This window comes from Caretta caretta, chromosome 5 (genome assembly GCF_965140235.1).
Source record: "Caretta caretta isolate rCarCar2 chromosome 5, rCarCar1.hap1, whole genome shotgun sequence".
Taxonomy (NCBI): domain Eukaryota; kingdom Metazoa; phylum Chordata; order Testudines; family Cheloniidae; genus Caretta; species Caretta caretta.
In genome coordinates, this window is record NC_134210.1 from 96675300 (window position 1) to 96693039 (window position 17740).

At 42.7% G+C, this 17740-nt stretch overlaps 1 protein-coding gene across 4 annotated transcripts in view; it reads left to right on the forward strand.

Moving 5' to 3' along the window:
• Window positions 1-3100: 3100 nt before the first annotated feature.
• PRUNE2 (prune homolog 2 with BCH domain) overlaps window positions 3101-17740 on the forward strand; it is a 182521-nt gene continuing 167881 nt past the window's right edge. For all 4 annotated transcript variants that reach the window (XM_075128716.1, XM_075128717.1, XM_075128718.1 and 1 more), the window contains exon 1: window positions 3101-3295. In XM_075128716.1, the coding sequence (XP_074984817.1) occupies window positions 3260-3295 (36 nt within the window). In that variant the 5' untranslated portion in view covers window positions 3101-3259. The remainder of the gene's footprint in view (window positions 3296-17740) is intronic.

Below are 17740 nucleotides of genomic sequence, written 5' to 3' on the forward strand. Positions count from 1 at the left end.
ACATCTGTAGTTGCAAGGTCTTGGAAAATTTTTTGAAGGAGAAAGTAGTTAAGGACATTGAGGTCAATGGTAATTGGGACAAAACATGGTTTTACAAAAGGTAGATCGTGTCAAACCAACCTGATCTCCTTCTTTGAGAAGGTAACAGATTTTTTAGACAAAGGAAAAGCAGTGGATCTAATTTACCTTGATTTCAGTAAGGCATTTGATACGATTCCACATCAGGAATTATTAGCTAAATTGGAAAAGATGGGGATCAATATGAAAATTGAAAGGTGGATAAAGAACTGGTTAAAGAGGAGACTACAATGGGTCACACTGAAAGGTGAACTGTCAGGCTGGGAGGAGGTTACTAGTGGAGTTCCTCAGGGATCGGTTTTGGGACCAATCTTATTTAATCTTTTTATTACTGACCTTGGCACAAAAAGCAGGAATGTGCTAATAAAGTTTGCAAATGACACAAAGCTGGGAGGTATTGCCAATACAGAGAAGGACCGGGATATCACACAGGAAGATCTGGATGCCCTTGTAAACTGGAGTAATAGTAATAGAATGAAATTTAATAGCGTAAAGTGCAAGGTCATGTATTTAGGGATTAATAACAAGAATTTTTGTTATAATCTGGGGATGCATCACTTGGAAGTAACAGAGGAGGAGAAGGACCTTGGAATATTGGTTGCTCACAGGATGACTATGAGCCGCCAATGAGATATGGCGGTGAAAAAAGCTAATGCGGTCTTGGGATTCATCAGGTGAGGTATTTCCAATCGAGATAAGGAGGTGTTAGTACTGTTATACAAGGCAATTGTGAGACCTCATCTGGAATATTGTGTGCAGTTCTGGTCTCCCATGTTTAAGAAGGATGAAGTCAAACTGGAACGGGTACAGAGAAGGGCTACTAGGATGATCCGAGGAATGGAAAACCTGTCTTATGAAAGGAGACTCAAAGAGCTTGGCTTGTTTAGCCTAACCAAAAGAAGGCTGAGAGGAGATATGATTGGTATCTATAAATATATCAGAGGGATAAATACCACGGAGGGAGAAGAATTATTTAAACTCCGTACCAATGTAGACACAAGAACAAATGGATATAAACTGGCCATCAGGAAGTTTAGACTTGAAATTAGACGAAGGTTTCTAACCATCAGAGGAGTGAAGTTCTGGAACAGCCTTCCAAGGGAAGCAGTTGGGGCAAAAGACATATCTGGCTTCAAGACTAAGCTTGATAAGTTTATGGAGGGGACGATATGGTGGGATAGCCTAATTTTGGCAATTAATTGATCTTCGACTATTAGGGTAGATATGCCCAATGGCCTGTGATGGGATGTTACATGGGGTGGGATCTGAGTTACTACAGATAATTCTTTCCTGGGTGTCTGGCTGGTGAGTCTTGCCCACATGCTCAGGGTTTAGCTGATCACCATATTTGGGGTCGGGAAGGAATTTTCCTCCAGGGCAGATTGGCAGAGGCCCTGGGGTTTTTTCGCCTTCCTTTGCAGTGTGGGGCACGAGTCACTTGCTGGAGGATTCTCTGCACCTTGAAGTCTTTAAACCACGATTTGAGGACTTCAATAGCTCAGACATAGGTTAGGGGGTTGTTACAGGAGTGCATGGGTGAGATTCTGTGGCTTGTATGGTGCAGAAGGTCAGACTAGATGATCATAATGGTCCCTTCTGACCTTAAAGTCTACGATTCTAATTTGAGTGGTTGGGGTGCAGTTCAGTTTTTCTGTTCCATGGAACAAATTAGAATAAGAGCATATTACCACGTAGGATATATAGTTGGTGACAGACAGATCAGTAATATCATCTGCAAAATATCATGAAAGAACTATTAAACCAAGTGGGAGTGAAATAGAGCCCACATGTTAATGAGGAATCAGATGCTGTTGGAATTTCCTGAAATATTTTCAGTAGGCTGTAAAATAATACAAGGGAGAAAAATTCCCAGACCTCAGAGCACAGAATTTATTAATAATCACCAGTTACTAACTCCACAGATGAAGCACAATTGATTGGGAGTAATAATTGTGATGATTTCATATTCAGGTTACTTATCTATAGAAAGGGATATAAGCCAAGGGGTACTAGTGGTCAGAGCAGTAGAGGCAGCCAGGACTTCTGGGTTTTAGTCCCAGCTTTGCTATTGACTCACTGTGTAACCTTGAGTTAGCAATGTCCATTGACTTCAGTGGGCCCTGGATAGGGCCCTCAATCCCTTTGCAATTCAGTTTGTCCCCCTGTAAAATGGGTCAGAACCATAGGTGCTGGTGCTGGGGGTGCTACGGTCCCCCTGACTTGAAGCGGTTTTCATCATATACAGAGTTTACCCTTTGGTTCAAGGGCTCTCGGCACCCCCACTATACAAATTGTTCCAGCACTTCTGCAAAGAACTATTAAGCTACCTCACAGGTCAATTAGGTTGATTTAATTAACCTTTGTACATTGACTAAGGGCACCACCTGAGAGATGCCGTATGAGTAATTATTGTAAAGAAAGGATGCTCTTGTATTTAAAGCACAGGACTGGAAGTTTGGAGTAGTAACCACACCGTCCTTAGATGGTTACCCACTTAAATCCCCAGCTCTCTTATCAGACTAAATCCTTTTAGGCTCTAATCTATTGTTCCTCGCTGAGGTAAGTTTATTGTAATGTAGTGGCCACGAGGCAACGTGTGTGTCAGGGGCACAGCAACACTTCCGTGTAATTCTGTTTTAAATCACTCCTCTGGAGCAGACACATCCGACTATGAGCTGAGTGCACTGCCTTGTCCAGACAGCGCTTCCATTCCTTACCCGGCCAATAAAACCCACTGCAGTGCCAGCCAGGCGCTGGAGAGAGAGAGAGAGACACACACACATACACACAGAGCTTCCTCAGCGCATCTTTGCTGCAGAGTTCCCTGCATCCCCTCACTTTGTCCTCACTTTTGGGCGCTGTCCATGGTTGCAGCACTTGCCTGCTTGACGTCAGCCAGCCGGAGACGCCCGTGCTATTGGCTGAGGAGCCAGGCCGACCTTTGGAATTGTGCGCGCAACCCCGCTCCCGCCCCACTCCGCCCCGGGCACCCCTGTCTCTTACTCCCACCTTCCAGGCTAGGGAGAGGAGTTGGCCGGGCAGCGCTGCGCTGAGCGGGGGACAGGCGGACAGCAGCAGCAGCAGCCCGGGCAGTCGCAGCTGGAAGGAGCCGCCCCGCTCAGGCCAGAGGCTCCGTGCATGGAACTTTGCCCTGCCTGCTCGGATTCCGTATGACAACAACATGGAAGAATTTTTGCAGCGCACCAAATCCAAGCTGGTAAGTTATAGAGGAGAGTTAAAAAGGGAGGGGGCAGCAAAGCCTTAGGTGACTGTTACTTTGCGGGTCTGTTTGCATTTGTGCGCTGCACACAAAAACCTTCTGGGCAGCTTTTTAGTCCACGCAAAAGGATAATCTGTTAGTAAGAGTTAATGAGCAACCTGAGCAGCTGGAGCAAGACATAACGTGTGATCTTTCAGTGGATCACGTTTTGTTTTTCTTTCTATTGTCTCATCTAAAGTAACCGAATTGTAACCCTGCGCTTAGCACTCTTTGATCATTTTATGGAGTGTTCTAAAAACCATATTTGACTTCCATATGGGGAATAACAGTAAATGGGGCACTTCAGGAAGTTATTTATGAGTTTGTAAAGTGTCTTTCATATGCATCAAGTTGCTGTAAAAATGACCAAAACATAGAAATCTATCAAAAGTAGAGGAGAAAACAGTCTATCTACTGTGCAACCTCTATGATCTGAAGGTCATTTGGAACAGGGAATAAGTTTGGGTAGTCAAGATTTCAAATAATCAAAGGAATTTGCAAGGTAATTCAGATCCTTAGCTTGTGTTAACTGATGTCACCCTATTGAAATCAGGCAGCAGAGCTGCACCAGTTGATGATCTGGCCCCAGATATTTACTATATACCTTTCTTCAGACAGTTCTATAATCTGTTAAAGAACCAGTCCCACATTAGTTGCCTTTAGTGGGCTGCCTGCTATTCATGTGTTCACATGCAGGTTAGCATAATGTTACCCATTGGGCTGCTAATACTGTTGTCCTTGCTCAGGCAAAATTCCCATTGAAGTCATGGGAGTTTTGCCTCAGTAATTTATGAAAATCAGGCCCTGCATGCTTGTATTTTTTTCCTGGGATGTTATCATAAAAGAAAAATAAACTTCAGTGTTGATACTTCCAGTAGCAGCAACTTCCTGATTTCCAGACCTGTTTTGAAGCTTTAGAGAGAGAGGCACTACACTGGAGAGAGCCTCCATTCCTAAGCCAACCACACCCTACTTATAATAACTTGGAAGTTGTTAAGCTGTCTTTTGCTGTCGTGTATCAAGTTAAAAACAATGCTTTAATTTGACAATGAAGGCACCTTCTAAGAGGGGTAGCAAAGCACAAGAGGAAATACTTAACGGCTGATCCCCTTAACCTTAAGCACTCTGTGCAGGCAATCAGTAAAGTCTACATCAGGAATGTCTATTTGATCACGTGGCAGAAAATGTGCAGTGGTATTGTCGTAACTCTGCCTGTTAAAAGGTTGTTTAAATGTTCTCCTGTTATGCTTTTAGGATGCATTCTAACCATCAGAGGAGTGAAGTTCTGGAACAGCCTTCCAAGGGGAGCAGTGGGGGCAAAAAACCTAACTGGTTTCAAGAATGAGCTTGATAAGTTGGTGGAGGGGATGGTATGATGAGATTCCCTGCCATGGCATATGGCCCATCTGCAACTGCTATTAGCAAATATTAGCAAAACTGTTAGCAAAACTGCCAGAGATAGGACACTAGATGGGGAGGGCTCTGAGTTACTACTGAGTATTCTTTCCCAGCTGCCTGGCTGGTGGGTCTTGCTGACATGCTAACTGATTGCCATATTTGGAGTCGGGAAGGAATTTTCCCGCAAGTCAGATTGGTGGAGGCCCTGGTTGTTGTTGTTTTGCCTTCCTTTGCAGTATGAGGCATGGGTCACTTGCTGGTTTAAAGTAGAGTAAATGGTGGAGTAACCTGAAGTGTTTATTGATTTGAGCACTTCACTAACTCAGCCAGAGGCTATGGGCCTATTACAAGAGTGGATTGGTGATGTTCTGTGGCCTGCAATGTGCAGGAGGTCAGACTAGCTCATCATGATGGTCCCTTCTGGCCTTAAAGTCTGAGTCTATGAGCTCCTTGCTCCAGTGCACCTGTGTTTTGCTTAGATACAGTGGAGGTTCAAACTCTATATATTTACTTTAAGGGTTAAATTATGCAATCTTTACTTACAGTGAGTGGTACCTTAGGCCATAACAGTCCCATTGGTTTAAAGTGATTACAGTAGAATGGCTTGCAGAGTACCACTCATAGAATCATAGAATAACAGAGTTGGAAGGGACCTCTGGAGGCCATCTAGTCCAACCCCCTGCCCAGAGCAGGACCAATCCCAACTAAATCATCCCAGCCAGGGCTTTGTCAAGCCTGACCTTAAAAACTTCCAAGGAAGGGAATTCCACCACCTCCCTAGGTAACGCATTCCAGTGTTTCACCACCCTCCTAGTGAAAACGTTTTTCCTAATGTCCAACCTAAATCTCCCCCACTGCAACTTGAGACTATTACTCCTTGTTCTGTCCTCTGCTATCACTGAGAATAGTCTAGATCCATCCTCTTTGGATCCACCTTTCAGGTAGTTAAAAGCGGTTATCAAATCCCCCCTCATTGTTCGCTTCGGTAGACTAAACAATCCCAGTTCCCTCAGCCTCTCCTCATAAGTCATGTGATCCCTAATCCCTAAGACCCCTAATCATTTTTGTTGCCCTTCGCTGGACTCTCTCCAATTTCTCCACATCCTTCTTGTAGTGTGGGGCCCAAAACTGGACACAGTACTCCAGATGAGGCCTCACCAGTGTTGAATAGAGGGGAACGATCACGTCCCTCGATCTGCTGGCAATGCCCCTACTTATACACCTCAAAATGCCACTGGCCTTCTTGGCAACAAGGGCACACTGTTGACTCATATCCAGCTTCTTGTCCACTGTCACCCCTAGGTCCTTCTCTGCAGAACTGCTGCCTAGCCATTCGGTCCCTAGTCTGTAGCTGTGCATGGGATTCTTCCATCCTAAGTGCAGGACTCTGCACTTGTCCTTGTTGAACCTCATCAGATTTCTTTTGGCCCAATCCTCCAATTTGTCTAGGTCCCTCTGTATCCTATCCCTCCCCTCCAGCGTATCTACCACTCCTCCCAGTTTAGTATCATCCGCAAACTTGCTGAGGGTGCAATCCACACCATCCTCCAGATCATTAATGAAGATATTGAACAAAACCGGCCCACTCAGTTATCGCAAGGGTGGCAAAATCTGGCCTTAAATGAACAATTGCTTCAGATTATACAGGAAAGTTTATTACTGTGAGCGCTTCATCATTCATTTGTATCTGACTCCAGCCACAACATTAATCAATGCTGGTTTCCTTTCATGGCATAAGTTCTAGCCTGTATGATACGGTTTAGTCACGGAGGTCATGGCAGTCATGGATTTTGTGACTTTACCGGACCTCCATGACTTCTTCAGCTTCAGCTGTCAGTGGCTGCCGCCAGCGCTGGAGCCAGGGCCGTGTGCTCCCCCGCTGAGGCTGGGGTTGGAGCTGGGGCTGCGTCCCCTCCCCCCGGTTTCTACTGGAGCTGGGGCTGTACACAACTATCCTGGGGCTGGAGCCAAGACTGTGTATGTCCCGCTCTCCCACGACCCGAGCCTACAACTGGAGTTGGAGCTGGAACTGTGGGCCTTTGCGCTGCAGCTGCGGCCGGGGCTGGAGTCCCCACCCCTCTCATGGCTATGGAGGGGCTGGAGCTAGGGCTGTGCCCCCTGCCATGGCAATGGAGCTCAGGCTGTCAGTCCCCCCCTGGGGCTCCAGCTGTCTTCCCCCTCCCCAGCCCTGCTCCCCGGATAGTTTTAGTATAGTCACACACAGGTCACAGGCTCCTGTGAATTTTTGTTTATTGCCTGTGACCCGTCTGTGACTTTTACTAAAAATAACTGTGACAAAATCTTAATCATGTATAGGACTGTCCTATTTCATGATTTCAAATAATACAGTATTATGTAGCACTCTATAACTGCCAAAAAAGTAAAAATCTCTGCACAGCATCTAATGATATTAAAATCTCCATTAATGTATTCTTTTAAAGAAAATAAATTTTATTGTTATTTTATATGCAGTGTCAGATTATTCTCAGTAATGCTCAGTGCAGAATTTTTAGTTACAAAAATGCAATCCAGAGATATGTTTGTATAGGACAAGACAACTGTTACTCTAAAGCTGAAGGAAAAAAAGGCTAGTGAAAAAAATATTAAGGTGTGGGACAGTAATTATCCTGAAATGATCCACATTTATGGTCCAGTCCTGCAATTCTTTCTCAGGCAAAATTCTATTTGAAATCAATGAGCGTTTTGCTTAAGTAAGTGCTGAGTATGGCCCTGGTCTAGGACAAATTCTGGAGGTGGGGCTGGTGGGGGGCGGGGGGGGGGGATCAGAGGTGGGAGTAAGTGACATATTCTGCTACAGTGGTTCTGGGCTTCATCATAGGCAAGTTAGAATATTTTGGCCCCTCATACAGTCTTGAATCCAGAGAGCAGAAAGGTGGCAGAAAGCCACAATTTGCCCCTTCCTGTCTCATGGCTGCTCCTTCTATGCTGAATTGGAACTACTGGTTTTGCTTTCTCTTTAAGGATTATTAGATTATGGAAAAAAGAACCTCCAAAATACACAAGTGAAGGTCTCCAACTAGAGAACTCGTTAAAACTAGTCACACCACTTAATTTGGGGGTGGGGGGGATTTGAACTCTACTGCAACACAGACATTAGTAATGGGTCAAACCATCCCCCCACATGTGGAGGGATTCTCTGTAAGTGGATCACCCCTACCAGATGCTAAAGAGTGACTGAAGTTCTGCTGAGGAACTATTTCCTCCTTGTTCAGACACTATCGAGGGCTGTCCACATTGTGTGGAGTCAATTTTGGAGTGTGAGGGTGTGGAGTTTCAATAGACCAATAGAGAAGTGAAGGGATGGAAGATGAGACTGTGGAATAGTTTCCTTAAGGAAGTGGTGGAAGCCCTATCCTTTGACACTTTTTAAAACTAAACTAGGCAGTACACTATACACAACTATACTCTGCTATAATGTGGAGCAGAGAACAATTTTGCATTGGCTAGGAGATAGATTATGGAGTCTATTAGCCTTCTGTGTTTCTATGCAAAGCCACACAGAATGCCAGTATGTAGCACTAAGGTAAAAATAAAAAAGTATTTCCCTATTGATTTTCCTCCTTTGTAGATAGCACAGATAAATGTTTTCTTTTTTGTTATCACTAATATGTCTTGCACTTGTCCACTCCTTGCACTGGCATTTTCAAATAAATAACATTCTTCTGTTCACACAAAATGAATGGAAGGGGAAAAGGTACTATAAAAATCTTTGTGCATTGTCCCTTTAAAGTGGAAGGGTGAAGTGCATCAGAATAGTTGGAGCCTGAGAATGCACAAGAAATCCTAGCCTCCCAACCTCTCGATATTGGGATATCTGCATGGTTAGCCTGCTTCACTGATGATTATTTTGCAAGAGCAACATTAAGGTCCAAAGGGATTTCAACTGCATCAGAGCCCAGTTTGCTAGGGGAGCATGCTAGCACTCGCAACTCATTCTTGGTTCTGCCCCCACTGCCAGCCAGTTATATCCCTGAAATACCAGGATACAAAAGACATAGAGACGCTGCTCCTGGCTTAAGAGGATGCATTTGTGTACATGCTTTTTTTGCAGCCTCTGATGCCTTCCTTCAGTGCTAATAAGCCACATTTAACGTGTGTTTGTTGGTATGGCTTCTCTAGTTGTCATGCAAAACAGGAGGCATAGAGGCCTTTATCAGTGGGAATATGTATGGTTGTAGGGAAACTGTTCAATATGGCATTTCTGCTGGAAGACAACTGGGAGTGCTCACATATTGTTCATGAGTGTGCCACACAATAGTAAATTTTTTCTTAGTGGCAGGAAATTTGATGTGCTGCATAATTTATATATATGCAAACGTGTGCACACACACGCACACACATATTGAAGTGGGAGGACAAATTCAAAGTCTAAACTACCTGACGTGTCTGTATTTTTTTTCCTCTAGCAAAAGATACAGAGTCTTGTGCCAATAATATTAGAATGACTGTTAAGCATTTGAATGATGCCATATGTCCTAATGAGAGTTTAATGTAAGATTGCAGCACAATACATGCAGTGGAAAGAGTGGCAGTGAAAGGGTTAAGGACTTTTTTTTAAAATGACATCTGGAAGATGTCAAACAGTGTTCTCTTTTCATTTTGTTCATAACCATGTTTTGTTTACTTTGTCATTTGATGATAAACGTATGGTATGTAATAGCTCCACTGTGCAGGCCCTTTTCCTGTCTGTGTAATTACATCCAGGCTATATATATTTCCCTGAAGTTTTAGTTCAGTATTCTTAAACTTCCTGTCCTAAACTGCTGTTAAAGAGCTGTTATGTTCCACCAAAGAGGTAGCCACATTTCAGTGATTCCTGTAAAAAACTTTGAATGCTGTGGTATGAAAGATTTGTAATGATTGATGCAAAGCTGACCGATGGGTTATTCTGAACAGAAATTATAAATGTTTGAAGAAATATATTGGAGTTCTGTGAAGCTGGTTAGTTGTTTGTTCAAATGCTTTAATTTTCAGTACTTCATAATAAAGGGCAATGTCACTTACACATAATCAGGACACCAGTGCTTGTAAATGTATTAATATTTGTACAATGTTTTCAAAATGTAACAACTATATAGTGCCATGTAATGTTTGTTAATAGTGCAGTTCCTTCTCAGATAGAAATAAGTAATTTTCCAGAGGTTAATAAATACTATTAATTTACTTTGTCCCTGTAAAATTAATAAGGCTCCAATTCAGCAGTGTACCTCACTTTAAGCATATGAGTAGTCCCACTGAAGTCAATGGCAAATGCTTCAATTGCTGAATCAGGGCCTAAAATTCTAGCAAAATCTACAAGAAACTGAACTTTGGCCTATCGTGGGTCTCGGGCAGGGGAAATTTGGGGGAAGAAGATTTTAGCTTTGCGGGAGAGGGAGGAAAGAAGAAACATTTCTCTGGTAGTATACATTTTAAAAAAATCCAGTCATTTGAATTTGCTCTCTTTGACCCAATGAATGCTGAATTATTTCTGTAAAGTGGGACAGCTTCAACAAGAGACATTGACCATCAGAGAGAAAGGCTGTATAGCTCAATGGTTGGGGACTCACCTAGGATGTAGGAGATCCCCCCATTCTAGTCCCTCCTATCAATCAGGTAGAGCCAGGCCTTGAATTCGGGTCTCCTACAGCTTAAATAAGTACTGTAACCACTAGGTTATTGGGTGTTTTAGGGTGGACCAGGTCTCTGTCGCCCTCAAAATTCCATCCTGGACCTGCAAAAACCTTCCTAACAAAAGTTTTGTCAAAAATAATATATTTCTGCACAAAGGTTTGGGTCCAACAAATTGGCATTTTTTGACATAAGCATTTTGTTGAAAAATTCCTGACCAGGTTCAGGTAGAAAGTCTTGAGGCAGATGAATCTGTGAGCAGAGGAAAGGAGAGGTTTATTCATTGCATGGATCTGCCATTTATTACATGGATGTTATCTCCATGTGTGTGTATATTTTAATTCCCATCCATATTGAAATCATAATGTGATCTTAGAAGTGTTTCTTAATTCAGTTGTTACAATCAGGTTTCCTGTAAGCAGTACTCACAGTGATTTTTGTCTGAGAACTGTATTAGCCAAACCATTCTATAGACCACCTCCAAAAGCTAAAGTGACTATCAGGACAGTTCTGGGTTTCCAGAAGGTAATGGCCTGTTGTTCTGGGAACTTCCTTTGGAACAACTGAAGTGGCCTAGTGTTTCATAGCCAATGTAATAAACAATGTTTGGTGTGAAAGAAAGCTTTGATAGTGTTTATACTCATTTAAGGTGTTCAAAGTGAATTTCCATGAGTCTTGTTCAGTATTACATGACAGACACGTTCAGAAAACTAAGTTATTGGAAACGTTCTCCATTCCAAGAAATATACATGTGTCATTAATTGGTCAAAAACTAGCCACAGCAACACTATAATACATTAAAAAAAATCTTTATATGCTTATTTTGCAATGATAAAAATGGTGCCACAAAAATATCCTGGGATCTTGATTTTGAAAATATGGTCTCCTTATCTGGAGCAGTTCTATAGCACCGCTCTCAGACGAAGCCTCCCTGTCCATAATGATCGGAGAAATGCTGCTAGATCTTTCTAAAAACAGCTGTGTTTAAATGTTGTTGTAATCAGCACAGTTCTGATCCCTATGTGGGAAAGTCTATATTTTTTTCTGCAGTGATTGGCACTTTCTAAATAACTAAGCTAGTGAGGTAGCCAGTCTGATTAGGCGGTAGACCATCACATTGTAATAAGTCTCTTTTTTTCGAATAGAAAGTCTCATTGTACAATGATTTATTACTGAACAACAACAACAACAAAAGTATAGCAACTTGAGAAGTTTAATAAATGCTTGAGTTTTGCTAGGCAGCAGTTGGAAAAAAACAAAAGACAAAACCTGAGCCACCTGATTAGCTATTATTGTGCTTTTGTGTTCAGTAGAAATCAGTCGAATTTTTTTTTCCTAGAGATAAACTTGTCATACTATTCAAATCCAGATTTTATCTCCCCCTCCCCCACCCATCTCAAAGTTATTTGGATTTATTATTCTGGCTTACTTTTGTTTTCTGGATTTTTTTTTAAAATTCAGGCAGGAGAAAAGAAAATATTTTCATCTGACTTCAACCATTTGGTGTTAAGAAAATAAGCAAAATTTCTTTCTTCTGTAAAGTTTGACTTATCTGTCCTTTCACTTGACTTGGTCTGAACAACAGATGTGATGGTCGTCATGACAGACAGTTCATTTGCTACGCCAAAATACAGTAATTAGTTCTCAAAGTTTACCTAAGTTATAGAAAAAATAAAGTTTAACTTTAAAATGAAGTTCTGTTTACTTCACAAAAGGATTATGATGTAGACTGTGCCATTCAGGCCCAATCTAGAGCAGGGGGTGGTCCACTATTTTCCTGAGGTGTGCAGACTCTATGTAATTAGATTTCACCAATGCAGTAACAAATGTGAACTCCTGAAACACTGCTTTACCATGGAGCCACAGATATTCCTTGGGTTTTCCAAGCTAGCTTGCCACACCAAAAATCACGAAATATTCATGTTGCTTTCAGTCCCAAGAGACCAGTCACTAGCCCTAGGTCAATTTGTACCTTAGATCTCTCACCAGAGAGAATGCTTGCAGTCAATCCTGTAATAAACCAACTAAAGATTTATTAATTAGGAAAAAAGAAATGAGAGTTATTACAAGGTGCACACACATATATATGAATTAGTTATGTTATATGGGTTTAAAAGGTGACAGTTGTAATAATCTGTCAGCTCTGAATGTCTTTTAGGGCTAACCCAGGTTGACCCTGGGGAACTCTACTTCTGCTTCTTGGCTCCAGCTCTGAGAGAATCCAGACAACAAATGAGAAATGAAAACTTTTCTTGTCAGCTATAATTTCCTTCTTCCAGAATTCAAGCTGATGGGACAAGATCTTTTGCACATAGTTTCTTCATGGATGTGAAGGGGCAGTTAAAGTCTTTTATTGTGATGTCCCACAATGGCCCCTTTAGTTTTGATATCCCCCCCAACATGTTCACAGCAAACACTTTTTTCCAGTTATAAAGCAAAAACTTAAATATTACCTTGTAGTAGGTGAAGAAGATATTATAAGTGAAATTATGAACTTCTTATAAGCTGCTGATATATTAAAGTCTAAACACTATAAACACATTGTTATAAGTTCAATACTCATCTTAATCATACTAACACATGGGTGAAACAGGCTGCTTTCCAGCAATGAATTTGTCCGTGATCAGCTGAGATCTAAAGCCTTGTCAAGTGCTGGCACTTTGTTTGCCAGCGTCACACCTGACATCAGATTGCTTTGTGTTTTCATCATGTGTGATAATCTCATAATGCTAACTTCATAACACCATCTCAGAACCTGATAGCACAATTATATTTTGTGGACATCTGCAACTTCATACAATGGGCCAGCTTTCCCAGGCAGATTATTGCTACTATGCCAAGAAGAGTGGCACAGATAGATTGAACCATAGTTCATTTAGAACCATAGTTTCCCCCCATCCTAGAAACTAATGTGTATGTGCATTGTGCACAGAGCGTTTGAGGGGGAAGAAGGAAAGGTGGGGGCATTTACTCTCTCCCCAAATATTCCCTCCCAGAGCAGAATTTTCAAGGTGAGGCTTCTCACTTTCCACCTAGACAATCTCTTCATTCTGCCCCTTAGGAATTAAAGTATCTGGGATCCATCAGGCATGCCCAAACCAGGCAAACTCAACTCAACTCTCCTCTCGCCCCCACCCCATAAACTCCACTTCGTGCTTACCTGTCTCTCTGCACAAACCTCCCTTATTTATCTGTAGCAACAAACAAACAAAAAGAAGTGTAGAAATTTATAATTTATAGGTTCACCTGCATCCAATAATAAGAAACACCTTGGCTCTTCTAAACAAGTTCTAGGGGGTCTCATCTTCCTTATGGGCTGCCATTTTCGGTTCTTACCGTGTTACATAGCTGGCCAGTTACCTATGTGAACAGCCAGCCCATCCTGTCTGCACTTGGATGCTATATTCCCATGAGATTGTCCCTGACTGCATTTTGCTACACTCCTGGAATGCAACCAAGGAGGGAGAATGACATTCTAGGACTTTCAAACCCACATTAATCACTGTATCCTCCAACTGAAATTCATAAATTTAAGTTGTAATTTTTAAATGTACAAAAATCTCCATTTCCAGTGTTCAGACTGAGACCACTTGGTGATGGCTTGATCCCCACATTACCCTAAAAATGTTATTAAAAATCAAACATAGTCATTGCTTCTTTAAACAAATAGTCATTAAAAGCTAGGGACTTCTTTGCAGACCAGCTAATAATTACCAATCTAGAATTAACAAGGAGCTGTAAGAACAGAATCTGCATGTGTGCTCTTCGCTCCCCATCAATCAGGAGTAGTTATATAGTGACAGAAGTGCATAGTAACCTATAACAAACGCTGTTTAAGAAATATTAGGGTTGTGGCAGAAACCAAGGAAATTAAGTTAAACCTTCATCCTTAACCCAACACATAGCAATAAGCCATAGCTGCACCAGTCATAGTCACATGAGCCCTCCTGGTGCAACAGGAGAAGTCAAGGATGGATTTCTTTACTTTTTACAGTTTGTGTCTCATCTTTGAAGATGATCTTGTAGACTATTGTTTGCATTCAAAGCATTTTAAAGTGAAAACATCCTGCACTGAGATTTTTAAATGTATGTTATTGATTGATTATACTGTAAGAGCTCTGGGCTCTTTTTTAAGTGCAGATTATTGAACTAATGGATTGTAATAGCTCCAAATTGGATAAATAGTGCCCTAAGCTTCCTTCAGACAGACAGTGTGTATCCTTGTGTGCCTTGGCTTTGCTCACAGGATTATTTTGTGAAGCCAGTAGGAATCTTGGTGGCTGTAAGGATTGGTATTGGAGTATAGACCCTTTCATACACATGTGGTCAGATCACAGTCAGCCCACACAAGTAAAGTGTCATTATCATCTATTGGCTGTTTTGCACATGAATTGAGTTTAGTGGTCTCATTTCAGTTCCTAGTAGGCAAGAGACCATACCTCAGATACTAGCGAAATTGCACCACTGTTGTCAATTTAATGAAGAGGTCACAGACTCAAGACTGATCTAGAAATGGAGATTCTGGTCCCTGCACCCCTTTCTCTTGGCACAAAGGGAAAGTGTTGAATAGAGGGGAACGATCACGTCCCTCGATCTGCTGGCAATGCCCCTACTTATACACCTCAAAATGCCACTGGCCTTCTTGGCAACAAGGGCACACTGGTATGGTGCTTCCTCCTGGCCATTCTGGGGAATAGCTCATCACAGCTCAACACCCCTTCCTGCGTTTGCACACTGTACTTCCCACCTCAGTCTCAGTCTCTTTGTCTGTACCCCTCTCACATCTTGGGAGGTGCTGTGGCCTCTTAGTGAGAGCACTCTGGCTAGATCACTATTGTGGTTTCCCCTTCTGGGGGTTGGAAAGTCTCTTCTTACACACAGGCTCAGGCAGTCTTCCTACCCACTGGTGCCACTTCCTTAGTGGTTGGTTGGGGAACCTGGGCCCACCCTCTACTTTGGCTTCCTGCTCAGAGACCCTCTAGCCAGCAGTCAAAGTGTGTTCCACCCTGTACCATGCTCCATTTCCCTGAGCCCTTTTCTAGCCATCTGGCTCTCCATTCCTTCTCTGGGTCTGCCAGCTTCACCACTCCTTCCTCCCAGGAGTTACTTTAGGGTATACATCTCTGCAGCCTCCAAATACTCCTCCCTCTTCCAAGGAGTGACTGCAGCCTTTCCCCATGGCCCTGTCTCTTGTCAGCTTCCTGGCTTATTCCTGCACAGGTGAGCTTCTAATTAAGTCTTCTCTCAGTCTTAATTCCTAATAGATTAATTAGCCCATGTGGCCTCCATTAACCCCTTCAGGTTGCGTGTGAGGTAGACACCCCATCATACTGACCCGGGGAAAATTCCTACCTGACTCCAAATATGGTGATCGGTTAGACCCTGAGCATGTGGGCAAGACCCAGCAGCCAGTCACCTGGGAAAGAATTCTTTGTAGTAATGCAGAGTCCTCCCCATCTAGTGTCCCATCACCGGCTGTTGAAGATTTTTGCTACTAGCTGTCACAGGTCGGCTACATGCCATTGTAGGCAGTCTCATCTTACCATCCCCTCCACAAACTTACTAAGCTCATCATACCATACCCTCCTAAACTTATCAAGTCTTGAAGCCAGTTAGATTTCTTGCACCCCACTACTCCCCTTGGAAGGCTGTTCCAGACTTCACTCCTCTGATGGTTAGAAACCTTCATCTAATGTGAAGCCTAAATTTATTGATGGACGGTTTATATCTATTTGTTCTTCTATCAATACTGGCGCTTAACTTAAATACCACCTCCCCACCCCGGTATTTATCCCAGTGATGTTTTTGTAGAGAGCAATCAGCCTTCTTTTGGTTAGGCTAAACAAGCCCAGCTCTTTGAATCTGTGCTCACCAGATAGGTTTTCCATTCCTTTGATCATCCTACTAGCCCTTCTGTACACCTATTTCAGTTTGAATTAATCTTTCTTAACTATGGGAGACCAGAATTGCCCACAGTAAGACCAGATGAGGTCTCACCAGTGCCTTGCATCTTGGTACTAACACTTCCCTGTCTACTGGAAATGCCTCTCCTGATGCATCGTAGGACTGCCTTAGCCTTTTTCATGGTTGCATTGCATTGGCTGCTCATAATCATCCTGTGATCAACCAATACCCTGGTCTTTCTCCTCCTCTGTTGCTTCCAAAGAGGGATTCTCCAAGAAAAGGTTGAGGTGTGCTGTGCAGGAAAGCCCTCTGCACTCTCTGTTCTGTGGATGAGAAGACTTCAGTCTCCAGGTCTGTCAATACAGCATCTTTCATCAGTACTAAACAAACACTCAAATGTAAAAGGTAGAATAATTTAGACCTTACATCTCTGCCCTTTCAGACCACAGGCTTTGTATTTCAGAGAAAGGGCCTTATATTGAGAGGTAAGGCAGGTAAGGAAATAAACACAGTCTTTTAAATTATTTTTTAATTTGGTTTGGAAGAACCTTTTATGGCTTACCCTGAAAATGAGCTAAATGTTGAAATAAGTGTACAACAGTTAAATTTCTGCAAGTTTTTCTCCCATAACAAAATTAGGTGTGATGTTCTATGCAGTCATCATTTGACATGCTCTGATATGTATTTTCAAAGTTGGAGATTAATGAGTATGTCATTAGTAGAAATATTCAGAGCATCACAGGTACTTGATAACACATTTAAAGTCAACTGACTGTCACTTAACAGGAAGTAGAGCCTGGCTACGTCCTCCAGAGATCCATAAAGAACACACATCTGTGACTAATATAACAGATGACTGGATGTCACCAGTGCTTTATACAGCACAGCTGAAAGATCATTTATCTTGAAGTAAAAAAGTCAACCCTCATGATAAGCAGGTCAGATATGACAGTCTTGGGTAGCTAGACAGTGACATACTTCATGGCCCAGACCAGGGGTGGCCAATCTGTGGCTCCGGAGCCACATGTGGCTCTTCAGAAGTTAATAAGTGATTCCTTTATAGGAGTATAGGCACTGACGCCAGGGCTGGAGCTACAGGTGACAACTTTCCAGTGGGCCAGGGGGTGTTCACTGCTCAACCTCTGGCTCTGCCACAGGCCCTGCCCCCACTCCACCCCTTCCCACCCCCTCCCTTGAGTCTACAGTGCCCTTGCTCCTCCCCCATCCCCCCCAAAGCCTCCTGCATGCCACGAAACAGCTGATCAAGAGGTGCAGGAAGGGAGGGGGAGGCGCTGATTGGTGGGGCTGCTGACGTATTACTGTGGCTCTTTGGCAATGTACATTGGTAAATTCTGGCTCCTTCTCAGGCTCAGGTTGGCCACCCCTGGCCCAGACGGACTATGTGGCATATTGTTTTGAAGCATGTCACATGGTCATGCCTGTCTTGTGAGGTGCCTAGCACATTTCAGA